We start from the raw sequence: 17,925 nt of genomic DNA, 5'->3' as shown, positions 1-17,925 counted from the left end.
GCTCGGCTGGATTCACCGGCTGGGTGCATCGATCAGAAAGATGGATGGGTAGATCTGAGAGACGGATGAACTGAATTGCCGCCTTACCAACTTCCCTGGCGCGGATGTACGTCCAGATGCGCTCACTGGGCACAAGTTTAGTTCAGGAAGAGGTCGGAGGGGTGAGCGTGGGTGAGAGCGGTGGTTTCGCTGGGGACTGCTTTGCTCCAGCTCTGCCTTGTTCGTCACTGTTCAGATTTGCCAACTTGAGCCCTGCTTTGCCAAGGCCGGCCCTGAACCCAGCTGGCTGCAGTTGTGTGATGGAAAATCCAGCCGTCAGCCTAGATGCTTGCGTCACCCTTGGGGTTTTTCCACCGCGGAGGCAGGATTCCCAGTGTCCAGGACTGCACGGTGATTCCCTTTCCCTTACTTTTTGTGCCAAGAAGGCGTTGCGGTCCTGTTCCTTATTATCCAGAAGGAAAGCATCCCCGGCACTTCCAACACTGCACGATGTTGTTGCCTTCTTGTGAACTTGCTCAGCATCAGCCACAGCCAGAGACTGGAAGGGGAGTGCAGGTGCTCAGCCCCTCGGGGGCTGGCGGGTGTTCCTGGTGTCCTTTTCCAGCAGCACTTTTCCAGGGAGTTTCTCGGAGCTTTCTGATTTTCACGTCCACTTCTTTTCGTTCTGCTCCCTCCCGTCACGCTCGCTGCTGATGTGTTGTTGCCGCGTCGTCCCCAGCTTTTCCAGATGGGATGGCTACTGGATGGGAATGGGGAAGATGGGGATGAGCTACTGAAGGGTCCAGGTGCTGTGATTAAAATGAAGCTTGTTCTCCAGCACTGATATTCCTGCAGGACAAACCCTACCCAGCCTCACCTGACCGTGGGAGCGGCTCTGAGCCCATACGGAGGCACCCGGGCTGTCAAAATTCATGGAGAAGACACTAGAGAAATTGGAGAAATGTACGAATTTCTTTGTGTTTGGTCCCGATGAAGGGAAATGGTGGTGCTTTTGGAAAAATTAAGCAAATATCGGTCCTCTAGAAGCAGCTTGAGAGGGCAGCTGGGAGGGGAAGGCGAGGACTAACAGAACTGCAGCTGAGCTGGGACCGGGTGAGGGATGCTGGAAGTAGCTCTTGTGCTTCTGCCTTTTGGTGGACATCATCAATGGGTCTGTCACCTGCTCCTAGGTCCACAGCCAGCTGGAGGTGGCAGGATCAGTGCGGGATTTTGCTCTGGGGAAGTTTATGAGACCACTGGGCTCTCCCCAGAGCTGTCTGTGGGGCCGAGCCTCTCGGTCTGGCTAGGAGAAAGAAGAAAATGGAGAGTTTTTTAAGAATCATAGTTTCGAACTGAATCTCGCATTTTTCATCTCTAGAAGCAGGTAAGCTGTGTCTCTCCTGGGATGCTTAGACGTGCCTTGACATCTGGAAAAAACCCTACAATCAAACTTAATTCCAGTTCCCATCATGCAAAGGTTTTAGTCCGTTCCCGTTGTCTCTGTACACTGTGCTCTGAGCCATCTGTTGCCCAAAAAAACCCTAGATGAAAAACACCTACCTGAAGCTGGTTTTGGGAAGTGTTATTGCTTGGTCTCTGCCCTGTAGCTGGGAAAATGGGATTGTTCTCCAGGTTGTTTGCACTTAGTAATGAATATCTTGGAGCTGTGCAGCCTTCTGCAGGTAGGTGGGCATCACTACAGCCATGGCTTGAGGAGGAGAAGCAGCCAGCCTGACGAACGGGGAGAACAAAGTTGTCCTAATCTGAAAATAAGCTTTTCTGTGAGAGCTTGGTAAGATTTGGTTGCTTTATTTGCCATCTCCAAAGGAAGAGGAGGTGAGTTGGTGCCCAGAGACCTTGAGCCTGTGTGATGAGAACACAGGAGCGAGGCTTTGGGTCCTTCCTTGGTGTAAGGCAAGCGGAGATGTAACTTGTATAAGTTGTCCTTTAACCACATCCAGTGGTGTTTCCATGTAGAAACGGTTCTTTTCAAGAAATGCCGCATGAAATAGTTTCCCCAAGGCACTCTTTTAATGAACTTGGGCTTGGTGAGCTTTTGACAACTTTATTTTCCCCTTGAATCTGGGTGATGCTTTCCCCTTGCTCCCACGCCGTATCTCCAGGAAACAAAGTTCAGATCTTTTTGCTTCTAACCTGGAAATTCAGGTGCAGACACAGACGCACACAAGTCTTTTAATAGCAGTTGTGAGTGTTAAAACCTTCCCTGCTAAAATGTTAATGCTAAAATTTCCTTAATGTTGATTTCTAGCAAGTGCCACCGTACCCATGCGTTGTCGTGCCCGATGGCTTCCGTTGACTTCATCCTTGCCTGCGGCCCGTTCAATACAAGGAATTAGGGAAGCAGATTTGGTATTTACTCCCCACATGGGCCCAGCTGAAAGTGGCTGCCGTGCTAGGCAGAAATTGCAGTGCTCTTGGAGCCCACTGAAACGTTTCAGCTGCGAAGCCCGTGCTCCTCTCGTCCTCCGCGAGCGCCGCAGCCCCGGCAGCAGTCTCATTGGGGTTGCAGGTAGAGCACTTTTGATCAATAGGATTTATTTGCTGTTAAGCAGCAGTTCGTGATCATAAACCATCGTTTACATCCCGGCATAAATAGCCGCCTCTCTCGAAAGAGCTCAGTACTGAACGAGTGTGGAAATTCAATTCCCCTCTTAAACCGAAGGATGGTCCTTTTGGAAGCCGATTCCAGCAGCAATATAATTAACCTCTTGCTGTGCCATTCTGCGGGAACATATTGAACGCGCTCGGTGATAATCACCCCCTAATACTGGTGTCTGCTTTCACACTCAATTCGTAACAGCATTACAGTAATCCCAAAGCCTTTTGTTAACGCGCGGGACTTGGCCAAGTTGGGAAGCACAACAAAAGGCGTTGGGACCGCGCGGCTCGGGCGGGCCTTGTGCAGGTGTTCCCGGTGTCCTGCGAAACACCAGAACGATGTGAGCTGGGGAGAGAGGCGTGTAGGGCTGTGCTGAAACCTTGTGCACACGGATCCATATAGATCTGTCCTTCTGGGAAGGTCATTTTTTATGTAACCAGTTAAAATCACTCTTGAAGGGTGAGTTGGGGAGGTCCCCAACCTCTTCTGGAGCCCCACAGGGTTGGGTTTTTGTGTTTGTTTTGTTTTTTTTAAGGCCATCGGAGGCAGAGCCACTCTGCCTCTTAGGGGCTCTCAGCTTTTAGCTGCTGGGACCCTTCCTTTTTCTGGCAAATTACTCAGCATAATTGCTATTACACGCTCCGTGCTCCCACGGCAGGTCCCGAGTCCAGCTGCTGCCCTCGTGTTTTATCCCGTCTCCTCTCCGCCGTTCCGTTTGGCTCGATATTTTCCTCTGTTGGGCATCTCCTCCCCTTCTCAGATCTTTCTCACCCAGGGAAGCATCTGGTGCTGGGGACAGGGACATCCTCGGTGCTGAGCAGATGGGGTTGTGAGCAGGAAATCAATGCTCAGTGAAAGGGGGGCAAGTGTTTCTGTCCCTTTCCCTATACCACCAGTTCTTGCTCCTGCCCAGTTAAAAATAGCAGAATATTTAACATGTATAAACGGTGTGATGCCTTAAAATTCCCTGTGTTAAATGGAAAAGGAAAAAAAAAATCATGCTGCATCATCCTCAACCTGTCTTGCAAAGTTTTGTTGCGGACCCTACGGCAATGTGGTGTCTTTGTTGTTTTGGTTTTGTTCTCCCACCGAGAAATTTAGCTCAAAATGTGCTCCCCCCTTCTCTCCACATGCTGTCATGCTGAGGAGCAGTGCATCACAGATCCTGCACCCAAAGCCCAGGCTCCTTCGTGGTGTTTTGGTGCCCGTTACCTTCCGTCACCTCGCGTTGCCTGGTGCCGAGGGCTCAGCACCGTGCTCGTGTCCGGGACCCATCCTGCACCCTGCGAAAATCAGGGCAGGACGCACGTTCCTGGTGTGTTTCCTACAGCACAAACCAGCTTCTTCTGCAGCCCCTCTGGGGAGCTGCTGGGGATCTCTCCTGGGGTTAAAATGCTCTTTGAAGCCCTCCGTGGGCTGCTCTTCGTTCCAGCACCATCCTGAGCATCCCCTCGTGCCCCGCGTGGGTGATTTCTTGCAGCACCTTGAGCAACTGGGAATAGTCGGCGCTGGCACCAGGTGTGCTGAGTCCTGGGAGAGGAGGAAAGCAGAGCTTCGAATAAATCCGGAGCAAATGCCTGTGTGCCAATTGTCCTTAGCTGTTTATTTTTCTTCCTAACGGCTGTTTCTGGAGAAGCAATTCGGTTTTATCCAAGGTTCTTGGCCTCTGCTTTGCTTTTGTCGTAGTTCACCTGGACCCAGGTGGGTTTTCAGCTGTGGCTTCATGCCCGCAGCACCCGTTGTTATTTTTATTTTTCCCTTCTTTTGCTGCCTGAACAAGTCTCGTGCCCAAGCAGGAAGCTTTCCCTGTCCCACATCCTTCTCTGAAAGCAGCAATATCCCTTTGAATTTAGGAATCTGTGCTCCTGGAAATTTATCCTTGTTCTTTTAACTCTTTTTTCCCAGCAGTAGGTTTGCAGGATTTGCTCTGCCGATGCCTCGGGGCTCGGCCGGGTGCTGAGGTTATCCACTGATGTGGAGGGGAAAAGCAAGGGAGAAGTTGGGCAGATTTTCCCTTTTTGTGGAATATCCCCCAAAGGGATGCAATTCCCATTGTTTACTTTAAAGCCACAGCAGGAAAAGGGGCAGAAAGCTCATCGAAAGACCTGGTTGGATGAAGAAACAGGCATCGATATCTTCTTCCCCTTCTTCTCACTCGTCGTTTTGGCAGATGTGGAGGATTACAATTTGATGGCAGCCCTAGGAGCAGGAGATTTGTTGTAATTAACAGCAGGTCAGTGTTCCCCCCCATTTATTTTTTTGCTGTGGAAGAAAAAATATGTTTCTACAAAAACAGATTTTCCATTTGTTTTTATGTTTCTACAAAAGCTTTTACGTTTTTGTTGAAACTTACATGCGAGTGATCTTAATTTTTCATTGAGGGAGGATTAAAAAAAACCAACAAGAAATAAAGCTTAAGCTATCACTTTTATAAACTTCCTTGGTTTGGGGGAGGCACAGAATAGCAGTAAGAGGCACTTTGGGGTGCTTGGGGCCGTGAAAGCTCAGGGCACAGCCGGGTGGGGATGATTTAAGGCCACCAGAAGGCAGCAGGACCTCGTGTTGTCTCCAGCTCTCCCGCAGGCATCCCAGGAGCTGTGGTGCTCTCCCTGCCTCAAGTGTCCCTTTCCTAAAGCGGTGTCAGCTCTGTATTTGTATGTATTTATGTATTTTTGTATTTTTATGTATTTATATGTACAGGAGCTCTGTCAGCTCCTGTATTTTGCCCTCTTGGGGCAAAATACAGGCTGAAATAATGCCCTACATCACCCTGCGGCATTCAGCCCCTTTCCTATAGGATGCGTGCGCTGGATCCTGTACCACATCAGCTCAGAGGCAGGATTGGTGCTGGCACACCTCGGGGAGTCTTTTTCGACCTGGGTTTCCCATCTGAAGATCGGTTTGAGGCGTTGGGGTCCCCGGGCCAGGTTTTTTCAGAGCCCCCAGCGAGCGGTGCCCGGGGGAAGCACGGCTCCGAGCAAAGCCCCAACCTCAGCAGCGCGGCGCGGGCCTGATAAATGGTGCTCATATCCCATTCAAATATGATGCAAGCAGTTTTTTTTTTTGTTTTTTTTTTTTTTTTTTTTGTAGTTTGTCTTCCATTGCGGTAGTAAAGTTTTTAATTAGGAAAGCTAATGAGATCGATTAGTCATTAGAAGTGACCTCTGGATCTCCGCGAGGAGCGTGCGCGCGTGTGCCGGGCTGATAACGGGGGACGCCGGGGTATTGTTTGTAATAAAAGCCTGAAGTGTTTGATTTGAGTGAAATGTGCCACGGGGAATACATCATGCGGAGAAAAAAAATTACAACCCTGGGAGCCTGTAATGAAGGGAATTAAACCAACATCCTATCTAAATAACATGATTATCTACACAAAACCCCTCAGCTAGCAAGTAATAATAGAAAACCGAGCTCTTCGGAGAGCCGCTTTCACGAGGTGCTTAATGCTGGAGCCGTGTGGGCAGGCGGCTTCCGAAGAGCAGCTCCGGCATGAATACAACATCCAATTACTGCTGGGGAATCGAGTTTAGACCAGGTGCCAGCCCGTCTGCGTGCCGGCACCGGGGACGCCTGCGTGCCCCCAGCAATTCGAGACCTCAGCGTCTCGTGTGAGCGTTGGGCAGGGAGGGATGGCAGCGGGAGCTTGATTGGGTTCTGGGCTGATTAGTGGCCCGAGCAGGGGCAAATAAACAAGTTAATAATGCAATCGACAAATTCCCAGCTTCGTAATTTTGTAAGGTTGGAGCGGCGGAGGCGAGGGGGCGCTGGTGCTGTCTGGGGATGCTGCTGGATTGTGGCTCCCTTCCCTTCCCTTCCCTTCCCTCCCTTCCCTTCCCTTCCCTTCCCTTCCCTTCCCTTCCCTTCCCTTCCCTTCCCTTCCCTTCCCTTCCCTTCCCTTCCCTTCCCTTCCCTTCCCTTCCCTTCCCTTCCCTTCCCTCCCTTCCCTTCCCTTCCCTTCCCTTCCCTTCCCTTCCCTTCCCTTCCCTTCCCTTCCCTTCCCTTCCCTTCCCTTCCCTTCCCTTCCCTTCCCTTCCCTTCCCTTCCCTTCCCTTCCCTTCCCTTCCCTTCCCGTTTTATGTAGCAATCCCAAAAACAGTTATCAGAAGCAAATTTGTCCAACTTTGCTGTTGTTTTATACAATTCTAATTGCAATTATTGCTCAAACATTTCCAAGGGCCTTAAAGACCCATGGCATGATCGTTGCCCCGAAGAATTTTGTCGGAAAAAGTCCCAAAGCATAGAAATAGTGGTGGAAAGTTGCTTTGCTTTTTGTTCTTTCCTTTCTCTTCTTCCTTTCCCCTTAAAGCTGTGGGCATTTGCAGTTCCTCCGGTTGCTCCTGCGTGAGCTTTTTAGCTTTTTTTTTTAATCTTTGATATTTGTTTGCTTGCGAGCATCTCCCAAATCCTGTACATTTAGAGACTGGCTCAGTGAAGGAAGGCTAACTACCTGGGAAATGAAGAGCTTTTAGGACAAAAAGAAAAAAAAAAAAGGAATTTGTCATCCTCCTTTCCTAATCCCGGGGAGTCTTTATTGAATACACCTCGTTTAATTTTTAACCCAAACCATCAGAAGCTCCTTAAGGCACTGCTGCTGACTTCCTGGCTTTTTGGGCTGTTAACATTTTTAGTGCCTGGCTGTGGATGTGAAAGCAAATCTGTGCGAGCAGCAAGAGCGAGGGGAGAGGAGCCGGCAGTGTCTGGCTGCCACTTGGCCGTGGTATGAAAAATCCCGGTGCTTTGTCAATATAATGTATAATTATAAATATAAAATATATATATATGTATATAAAAATATAATTCTCCGTGTTAATCTGGGGAGTTGCAGATTGCTCCGGGGGCCAAGAGCCACTTCAAAATGCCTTTTCCTTTCTTTTTTTGTTTCTTCATCTAACCATCCCGGCGAGGACCGGGTTATCCAGGAGACTCCGCTCTTCTCCAAGGCAGCCATGGGGATGGGTACAACGTTTTCAGGGAAAATAATGCTTCTGCTTTTCCCCTCTCAACCCTGCAATAATTTTAACGAGAGCATCTCCAAGAAAAACAGCCAGCCCTTTAAATCAGTTCTAAAACCAGAAGACTTAGTCTCAGCATGTAGTGTCAGCTTTAATTATCCGGGCAGTTATGGCTGTATGTTATAAAAGTCAGGCAATTAGATGCCTTCCTTAAAGCTGCAAAAAAAAAAAATTCCCAGCCACCACGCGGAGAAAACCAGTCAGACACACAACCGGTGATGGCGCGAAACGTTCAGCGGGATAAGCTGGTGTGTAGATCGTCCCGCAAAACGTTCTCAAAATGGGGATGGTTTCGGTGCAGAAATTTGCTCCGAAGGGAGACGTCATCTGTGAATTTCTGGGAATTTCAGCCCGTTTTTTCCCTTTCTCTTTCCCTCAGGTGCCAGCTTGCTCTTTGCAAGGAGCCCCCCGGCCAACAAGGTGATAAAGACGCGCTACAGGATAGTGAAGAAGAACGTGGTCTTCCCCTCCTCGTCCTTCAGCAGCCCTGTTCCCAGCTGGAAGACCAGGCGTCTCGGGACATCCAGGTAATCCTGCCACCCCTCGGATGCAGGAGCTGTGAGCCGTGAGCGCTCCATGCCACTACTGCTGCACATTATTTGCAAGAATCACTTAATTTCTCCATTTGTTTAGCCGCTTCCACGCAGAGTTTATTGACTTAAAGTGTAAAATCATGTTAGTAATCATGTTAGCCTGAGCCGGGCTGGTGGCAAACGGCTTCCCACAGCCTGCTCCTTCATATCCGTTCCCTCTTTGAATTCATTGTGGTTAAATAAGCTGTAAGGATGATGAGTAAACGCACACAGCTCTCAATATCAGACCTAAGTAGACTTACTGCATGTTTGGAGAGAGACACGTCCTGCTAATGGGACACGGTCAGTTGTGGCTGCTCCTGAGAGGAGAACGGGTTCTCCTCCTCCTCCTCCTCCTCCTCCTCCTCCTCCTGAAATGCAGGTTTCCCTTTGTCAGGGGCAATATTTTGGGGCAAGAGAGCCTGCTCTGCTCTGCCCGTTCTGTTATTCATGCCTTGGGTAGACCCAAGGAGCTGGGGGACACGGTGGCTTGTCCCCTTCCATTGGCACACCTACATGGCTTGGCATCAGGGTGGTTTCCTCTAAAAGTGATTTCCTTTGTCTTCACGCCATGTTCCAGGGGCTGACTGCTCTTCTGGTGAGTGCTGGCTGCTGTGGAGAGTCAAAAGATTGTGGGGATTGTTTTTAAAGCCTAGCTTTGCCTGATTTTTCCCCTGCTCTAGTTAGAGTTGGCATAGACTTTGACAAACGTTCGTATCGGAGGGGAAGGTTGGTTTTGAGAGACTCAAGGGTGGCGAGGCAAAGTTCCAGGAAAAGAGGGAGGTTTAAAAAAAAGACGTGTTTATTTTCAAACTATTTAAAAAAAAAAATCTAAAATTAAATTTAATATTTTTTCTTGGTCTTTCAAAAGCTTGTAGTTCGGAAGCTCCTGGTCTGCTCTGTACTATACTGACCTCCGTTTCAAAGTGCTTCTTCTCCTGGGGAAAACATGGGTTTGGTTGGGACTAATCTGGGACTTCTACCCAAATTTTCTGCATTCAGTCTTACCTGCACCACCTCCTCCTCCTCTTTCTTTACCTTCTACTCATACCTGCACATCCAGTCCCTTTTTTGCAGTCCTGGGATCGACACGTCTCCTCTTACTCCCCTCCAAGAGCGTCTCCTTTGCCTCTTTTGGTACAGTTCCTGCTCTGCTTCTAAGTGCCACCTTCTTTTTCAGGTCCCTGGGGGCAAATCCTTGCGTTGTCCTTTCCCCAGGCAAACCACGTGCTCTTCTTCCTGCTCCCTCATCTTGTATTTGTGTTGAATCGAGCTAGCAGACGTGTGTGCTTGTTACCTGACAGATAAATTCCTCGCTTGCTTGCCGCTGTCAGGCAGTGATAGAAAAGCCAGACCATCAAATAGGTCATTGGTGCGTTTCTTCTTTGGGCTAAATAGAAACTCCTTAAAAATATTATTATTTATTATTGTTTAACGTATGTCTTTTGTTCTGTGAATTTTATTATGGTAAAAACTGCAATGCTAATCTCTGAGGCTCGTAGTTTGCTGCTGATAATTACAGTACCTGGCTGCTTTGTGTGCAGGTGAGGATTTGTTTCTCCACTATGTAATCTCCCGTTTCCTCCTGCAGTCTTGCCCTTCCCATCTCTGCCTCAGTTTGCCTGGGAAGTGGCTGCTTTTTTCGCCCTGAACCAGCCACTTTGAGCAAATCTTGCTTCTTTATTTAAGTCCGAGAAGGGGAAATTTGGTGCAAAGAGCTGCTCGCGGTACAGTCGCAGTAAAATCACCGCTCTCCTCCATCCCCGCGCTCCTGGCAAGCGCTGGCAGAAGATGGATTTTTATTTCTAGTTCCCACCTCTGTGAACCTTTCTGCGAGGGATCCGGGCCAAACTTCTGCTTTAGGGTCTCTCTGTAGGTAATGTGCCCCTAACTGGGGTCCGGAGAGAGAAACGTGAGCCAGGCTGGGCTCATCCCACCCTGGCATTGCCCCATTTTATTGCTGGGAGGGTAATTTGTGTCTGGGATGTGCTGATTAAGTTCTGCAATCACTCACAGCCAGTGGAAGATGAGGTTTTGTAATGTGGGGGGCTTTCTGTAGAGTATCGTGGTCTCGTATTGTGAAATTGCCCAAACCTTTACCCTCCAATGCATGAGCCTGACTCCAAAACCCATCTGGGCATCGGCACGCAGAGGGTCGTCTTGGTATCGTATCCTCTTCTCCCCCATGACGAGGTGAACCTCACTGCATCGTGGATGTGTTTAATGATGGTGAGATAATTACGCTGGGGGCAGTAGGAGGGGAGGGGGCTTGGAGCAGGGGTTTTGGGGTCTGGCCCCATTTGCTGCGAGGCCGTCGCTTTGCAGAGGAGGAACCCGGTCGTTCTGCTGCAATCGGCCGCGAGCTCCCACTTGGAGGATAATTTTATCCGTATTAGTCTTCGACTTCATTAAATAACGTGCTTTGGATCTTACGGCTGTTTCAGACAAATCTTGATAAAATGCCATCAGCAAATTAAAAACAATTATATTTTCAAGAAGCCATAAATCTCCTGCTCTGTCTCCCTAGTACCTTCGGTGTGTGCGATCCATCATCCCGCCTGGCGGGGGGAAGCACATGGCAAATGCTTCTCCTCTACTTTTTTGTGTTTTTTTTTTTTCCCTTGTGCTCGTAGCATCCCTTTGGACAAGTAGCAAGGGAACGATCCAGGGGGCTGGGAGCTGCTTTTCCAGCCGCTTTGCTGTGCTATTACCAAAAAAAAAAAAGCGATGGTTTTGTTAAACCAGGACGGGGAGGAAACACGGGGCATCCCCGCACGTCGTCCCCCTGGGGACCGTGCAGCTCTCCCCAGGCTGTTTTGCAGCCCGGACTTTGTCACCTCTCCCGTTTCATGTTTCGGTGCGTGTCGGATCAAGCAGCCAACTTTTTTTTTTTTTTTTCGTTTTAATGCCCTTCTGGCCTGAAGCCAGGAGCACGGCATTAAAGGCCTGGTGGTGCCGTGCTCGAGCGCTGCTCCCGAGCTCGTTTCTAGCTGAGGCTATGGGGAGATTCCTGCTGTGAATCCCATGTTTTTGGGGCTCCGAAAGCAACATGCAGGGGTCTTACGTGGCCGGTGACCTTTTCTGATTTAATACTTTATAGACTTCAGGTAGCAAACCGTGTTTCTGTCCATCTCGTGAACCGCGTCTTGGAGATTTCCTTCCTCTTTTTGGGTACGTAGCCAGAAAACCTTTGCTGGAGCATCTGGGGCAGTGCCCCGCTTGCCAACAAGCCCCAAATTATCAGGTAAAGGAGAAGATGGATGTGTGGGGAGAGTCACTGTGGATCCCTTGGGGATGAGCTGCTTTCTCCCCTTACCTCTGGGTCGCCTTAAACTTGGCCCCGCTGCTGACTTTTCTGGAGGCGATAGACGGGAGTATATTTTAAATTAATTTTACTCCACTTTTAGTAATATTTTTGTTTTAAATAGATTTATAAGCAACTTGGGGGCTATTTCTCCAAATTTATGAAGATAATTTTCGCTCTCTTGATAAGGTTAAATTTACACCTGCTATTTCCATATTAATTCACATTGCTAAGTGGATCTAATTTTCTTCCCTTTTTCTATCTAGTGAGTGTGGCCTTTCCTAATGCAATTTCCCCCTCACTAAATCACTGTGATCGGGAGTCATGATCGAGTTAAATTAACTTAAATTAATTTACTTAATAAGAGCTCCAGATCATTGTGAATGAGGTGAAGATTTATTGATCCTCCTTTTCACTCCTCCCCCTTATCTCTCCGCGCTTTGCAGAAGTGCAGCGCGGGAGGGCTCTGATTTGCTTGCCTTAAATTTCGTTTTCTCCTATTGACGTGGCGATCGGCCATCGCTTGGAACTCATGCAGGGACATCTCCATGGCCAGGAGGGGGTCGAGCTGCTTGACACGGAGGAATCGGGATGGATGAGTGACGGTGGCGTTCACAGGTCCTGGAAACGTCTTCAGCCCTTCTACGGTGTCTTCCTTGGACGAGATGCTGCTCCTGGCATCTTCCGTGGCTCACGGGGCCGAAACTGTGCCTGCTTTGCCCAGGTGGGGTGTCCAGGTGGGAGATAACCAGAGGCCTCGTGGCCTTGAGGGTGCTGTAGGATTGGGGAAACTGCTAGAGGAGAAGGTAGGGTGTCTTTCCTCATGGCCGGCTGCTGCACCCTGGTGCATTTTGGTTGGAGCTGGAGGATGAAGATGACGGCAGGAGGATGCTCCTGGCTGTTGGAGATATTCCTCTGCAAATCCACTTGCTCCACGGAAGCGACGGTCGTCTTGCCAGCTAGAGAAAGCCAAAATCCTTGAGCAAACAACCCAAGGTAGCAGTAGGAAATGCCTGTATTCCCATCTAGGGGATGACGAGCCTGGTTCTACGTGGTGTGCTCGGCCAGGAACTGTCCCAAGAGCATTGACCAGGAGAAGGAGACCCCAACTCACTCATTTACGGAGAGACAAACCAGATTTAAGATAATTTTTTGGGAGCAGATGGGCTGATGTTGTGTTTAGAGATCCTAGTTACGGGCAACTTAAGCGCTGACCCACTTTGAACAGTTTTCTTTGAAAATAATGATGCATGTGTTTAAAAGAAAAGTAACCTGTCTGCAAATATTGTCTGGCACTGGTGGGAAAGCTCAGATATTTCCTTCAGAAAACTTTGCAGCTCCTCTTGAGGGACAAACTTCACCCTCCAGCGTTATAAATAAGTAAAGAACAAGGTAATAAAACGTTTGTCAGGGAAAGTGCCTGCTCAGTAGAAAAGGCTCGTCAGCAGAGGATAAGCTTGTGTATTTTGGTTTTGTTTTCTTCTTTTCTTTCTGTTCCTTGGCCTGAAGTGATGTGGAAGGAGCAGGTTGGAACAGGAGCCTCCTTGGCTCGAGTCGTGCCCTCACCACGTGCAACTTTTGGGGTTTTACCTTTCAGCAGGTGGTTAGAGCTGCGAAATGGGTGCTCAGCCTCTGCACTGGGTACCAGTGCTGCTTCCATGGTGATGCCTTTTGAGTTGATTTTGATTTTTTTGATTTCTGCCCTGCCGTCACGGGGTGGGTAGTGTGGCTGCGGGTGGAGATATGGTCAGAGAGGAGGAAAACCTGCCCTATATCTGCCAGTCCCTGGCCTTTCAGGAGGTTGGGATGCCGTGCTCCAGGTGGCACGGGTGAGCCAACCTCCCCGTCTCATCCCTTCCTTTCTTTCGTGGTGGGCAAGTTTTGGGTTTCTGACTTCTTTTGCTCTCTTCCCCAAGATGTTTGGATATCCACCACCAGTTGCTCAACCCAACTCATTGTCCGGTTGATCCAATATTGCCTCTCCAGCTTCTGCTGACCAGCAAATTTATCAAGTCAGGGTATGTGGAGGCCACTGTTCCTTCCTCCTCTCTCGTGCAACGTCATCACCTTCTCCCCCAGTCCCATGTTGCGGTGCTGAGCCCTCTTTTGGGGTGCTATCCCCTATGTGTGGTGCCTTGCTGAAGGACGGGCGAGTGAGTGGGAGACATGGGCCTCGTCTATGCTTTGCCTGCTGGGTTCTTGCTGGGTAAAGAGCCCAACCTCCTTTGGAGGTCACCACCTCACGGCGTTCACTTTGCAGGATTTTAAGATTTAAGGCTTTGAGAGCAGAGTCTACCTATAATTACGTTAATTATGTACGGAGACACCTCTCCTGGCTCATTCTGCTGCTTCAATTCGAGGGATTCGCAGCTCTTCTTGAAAAGCACCGGGAGGTGGTGGGTGTAGAAACCAGAGGGTTCCTGAACTGATGGCTTGGTTGGAGAGGACTTGGTAAAAACGCTACTCCTGATCCAACCATGAGAATGCAAAATCCAGCAGCGACGCGGTATTACGGGGTGGAGAAGCCATTTGCAAGCACGGTCTTGGTCTTTGAATCTTGGGATTTTGTCTTGGACATTTGGGTTTTTATACAGGTTTTCCTGAAAACCAATTGCGTTTCATAGCAGGAGGTGTGGACGCCCCAGGTGCGCAGGGCTGGGACAGGCAGAGGCAGCTTCCCTTGGATCCCGCTCTCTCCATTCCCAACCCCACCGTCTCAAAAACAGCCCGGAGAAGCCAGAGGCAAATAAATTACACGTAATTATTTCTCCGTGTTGCTAAGCAGGAGCTGCCCTTGGGTGCTCGCTCCGATGCACCTCCAGGAGAAGTCAGCGCACTTTTTTTTTGGAGAGCTGCACAGGGCTCAGCCTGGCAGATAAATCGACGTCTTTTAGGGCTTCCCCTCTTTTCTTTGACACCCTTGTGCTGGGCAAACCTTGACATCTCCATCCCAGCCGTGCGGGGATGGGAGATGGGGAACGGCTGAGCGTTTTCCTTGGGTTTCTCCACCAAAACGCGCGCGGTGCCAGGCTCCGGGCGTCTCCGGGACAGTCCGGAGATGCTGGCGCAGTGTGCCAGGAGGAAGGCTCATTAAATCACGACGTGTTAATGAGCCTTGGGGTGTGCTTAGAGCTGCTGCAAGCCCTGTTCGGGGCTGTAATGCACGGGGAGAGAGCAAAGCCGTATTTCTGCGGGGCCGGGACGTCACGGCAAAAGTCGCAGAGAATCCGGAGAAAAGTGTTAACGTCGGCGGCTGCCGCTGCTAATTGCTGAGTGCTGCAGGGGACAGGCTCTAATCGAAGCCACCATATATTGCGAGGAGACAGGGATTGTTGGGTTTTTATCTTGATCTCAGCAAAGGCTGCCTTTGCTCCTCGCTCCGTGTATTTTATCCCCTTGCTTTAGCGACCTGGGGGGCGCCGAGGTTTTTATCTCGATGCCTCGTCAGGGGATGCTCCGATGGGATTTTTTTTTGCCTCCGAGGTGCCGATCACTCGTGGATGTCCGGCCATGAAGGGCCAGGGACGTCATAACCCGACGGCCAGAGGCCGTGGCACCGGGGTTAATTTCCTTTTATCAAGACGAGCGGTCTCGCTCCGGTCCTCCCCGGCTTCCGCTGCGTTAAGCTGAAAAGGAGTCGAAATGTGACTAATGTCCTTAAAGCTCCTGTCAATTTTTTTCTCCCCAAATTCATTTGACATGAAAGTGAGAAGTAAACAGAAAGCCTGCGTTTAAGCAGATAACTTGGAAAGCCTTTTCCATCACATTTAAAAACGGCCGTGTCATGGATTCTGCGAATTGGCGGCTTCTATTTTGTTTTATTTTATTTTATTTTATTTTTTGTCTGTGTGGTAAATTTTCTTTTAATAATCTCGACGTGGTTTTACGAGGTTTAGGGATAAGATTTTTTTTGAAGGGATGTTAAACCATTCTCCAGACTGACATCTCATTACAGTGAAATTCATCTGCCCGGATTGGAGACGTTACAGGCAGGAGGAAACCGGGGCTTCCGTCTGAAAAAGTGTTTTTTTTCTATGGGAAGTTCTTTTAATCTTTTTAATGAGGATGGTATGAGATACACAACCCTGCATTGTTTCGGAGAAGTCCTGACATCTGGCCTAACGTAATCCAGTTTCTGTTGGGGACTAGTTAGAGGCTTTAAAAAACAATGTCGCCTCTTCTCAGCAAAGCTCAGGATTAATCTTTCATGCTCTCCCCGCTCCCCCCTTGCAGAAAGAAAGACGCTTTATAACGTTCAATCTCTTTTTTTTCCCTTTTTATTTTTTTTCCTTCTATTTCCCTCTCCCTAAACAGAGCTGACATCTGGGCCTGATCATCTCGCCCTGATTTCCCAGCCAAGCATCCCGCGCTGGCTCCGAGCCGCGCGGCTCTGCGGCGGCGCCGCTCCCGGGCACCGTCCCTGCTTCGTCCTCCGTGTCCCCGTGCCCCGTCCTCTGTGTCCCCATGCCCTGTCCTCCACCTGGATGAACCTCCCCAGGTCCTGCAGGAACACCCCGTGCCCCTGTGGGGTCGAGCATCTCCCCCTGCTTCCCCTCCCCGCGTTTCAGAGCGCTTGGTGCTGGTGCCCGCCGGTGGCGGCGCTCTCCTCCTCGAAGGGACGGCTGCAGTAATTGAGCTCTACTTCGGAGGAACTAATGAAAACAAAATAAAAGCGGGACTCAGAGGTTAACGATCAGCTTTAAATGCATATGGAAATGCTTAAGAATAATGGGATTTTCTTTTTTTAATTTTGCTTAATGGAGTTAGGGGAGTTTGGAATTGATTCTATTAAAAATAAAAGTGTCACTTCCCAACCTGGGGAGGCAATTATGGGTTATTTACTCGGGATTGTGTTAATCTTGGATCAGCCCCTTTTGCAGATCCTCCCAGGGCCTGGTACAGGCAGAAAGGAGATCTCCAGCTGCCCTGCGCCGGGCACATCCTTCCCTGCTCAGCCTGCAAATCCCAAAACCGGGACCTGATCTTTTGGGGAGATCTTGTGGATTCATCGCATGCAGCGGTTTATTTTGAGAACAGAAAGGAGGTGCAGGACTTGTTTGACTCCAAAACTGGAGAATTTCTGCTTATTTTCCTCCCTCTCTGAGCTAGCGGGGTACAGCTGGAAGCCCTCGCGCCGTGTTATTTAGGGGAAGCGCCTTGCGTTTCCTGCACAGGTACCGAAAATAACTTTTTTCCTAAAAGCTATAAAATCCTGTGGGTTTAACGCACCTCGAGATGACCAGGCTTCTTCTTTGACTGCTTAAATGTGGCCACAGATCCGGAGCCCAGAATACCTCTTGCTCTCTGGGTGTAGGGATGGAGGTGCAGAAAGCCGTGGTTCAGCTGCAGGGGACTCGTACGGATGCACAGCCACTCCGGACCATGGGTTACGTGTAAAAGGGTAACGTGTCTTCCTTCTTCCTTTTCTTTTTTCCCCCCAAAAGCAGAGTTTGTGCTGTTCTATAGCAGTCTGCAGCCTCGGTGCTGTCCCTGGTGGCATCCCCAGCAGGATTTTAGGCTGGCTCAGGACGGCGCTTGGAGGTCGGGTGCGTGCACGGAGCATCGCGGTTGCTCTGGGGTCCTTCACAGGGCAAGTCTGGAAGCTCAGGCTCAGCCCCTCATGGCTGGAACTGACCCCCAAAGATGCTCTCAAGCCCTGAGACATCCCGAGTGACACAAAGCAAAAGGTTTTGCTGAAATGAAGTGCGTTTGCGGTGTGGATGTTGGCTCTCCAAGGAGGCAGAGAGGAGGAGAACAGGTCCCCAGGGCTGTGCACCCACCTCTCAAGTGGCTTCAGCTGCACGTGTTCACCCAAATCCCAGTGCCTGGGGTGGAACAGACTTGACCGGGACATCGGTCTGCCCAAACCCAAAGCCATACCGCACGTGTGATGCTATTTTGACCCAAAAGTCATGTAGAAAAGGATGAACCCAATGGAAAACCAAGCTAAAAAAGAGCGAAATACTCCGAATCTCACTAAGGCTGCAAGCAGGGCTCCTTCTGGGGAGCCACATGGGAATAATCAGGGTTTTTAGGGCTTTCAAACCATCTTCCAGAGCAATGGGTGCTTGCTTGGAGGCACGGCACAACCTTTCCCAGCTCTTTTCACCGAGTGGAAAGATGCCCCAGGGGCTGGAAGCGCTGCAGAGGGCATCGCCTCCGTCGTGTAACGCTGCAGGCGTGTTCACAAGGGGTCGTGCTGCTTCTTAACGGGTCCCTGCTCATCCACAGCGTCTCCCACCCCGTTGGGTATTAAGCTGAAATGTTTTCCTTAGGGTTTATAACGGGCAGAGAGCGCACGCACGGTTGCCGGAGGATTTGCTGATGAGTGGTGATTCATTAGGCAGGATTTCTTCCTTCTCTTTTGTCATCGCCTCTCCTTGCTTTCAGGCAGCTTTCAGCTATCGGAGAAAAGCAGGATATCCCGAACAAGGAGGT

At 49.8% G+C, this 17,925-nt stretch overlaps 1 protein-coding gene across 1 annotated transcript in view; it reads left to right on the top strand.

Annotated features, from left to right (window-relative positions):
* Nucleotides 1-17,925, top strand: part of ZC3H3 (zinc finger CCCH-type containing 3) — a 136,908-nt gene that overhangs the window by 49,678 nt on the left and 69,305 nt on the right. Inside the window, 1 exon segment of the mRNA XM_040547445.1 lies at nucleotides 7,991-8,138. Within this exon segment, the coding sequence (XP_040403379.1) occupies nucleotides 7,991-8,138 (148 nt within the window).

The sequence above is a fragment of the Cygnus olor genome, chromosome 2 (genome assembly GCF_009769625.2).
Source record: "Cygnus olor isolate bCygOlo1 chromosome 2, bCygOlo1.pri.v2, whole genome shotgun sequence".
Lineage (NCBI taxonomy): Eukaryota > Metazoa > Chordata > Aves > Anseriformes > Anatidae > Cygnus > Cygnus olor.
The sequence above is the reverse complement of the archived record's forward strand: the minus strand, read 5'-3'. Positions and strand labels throughout refer to the sequence as shown.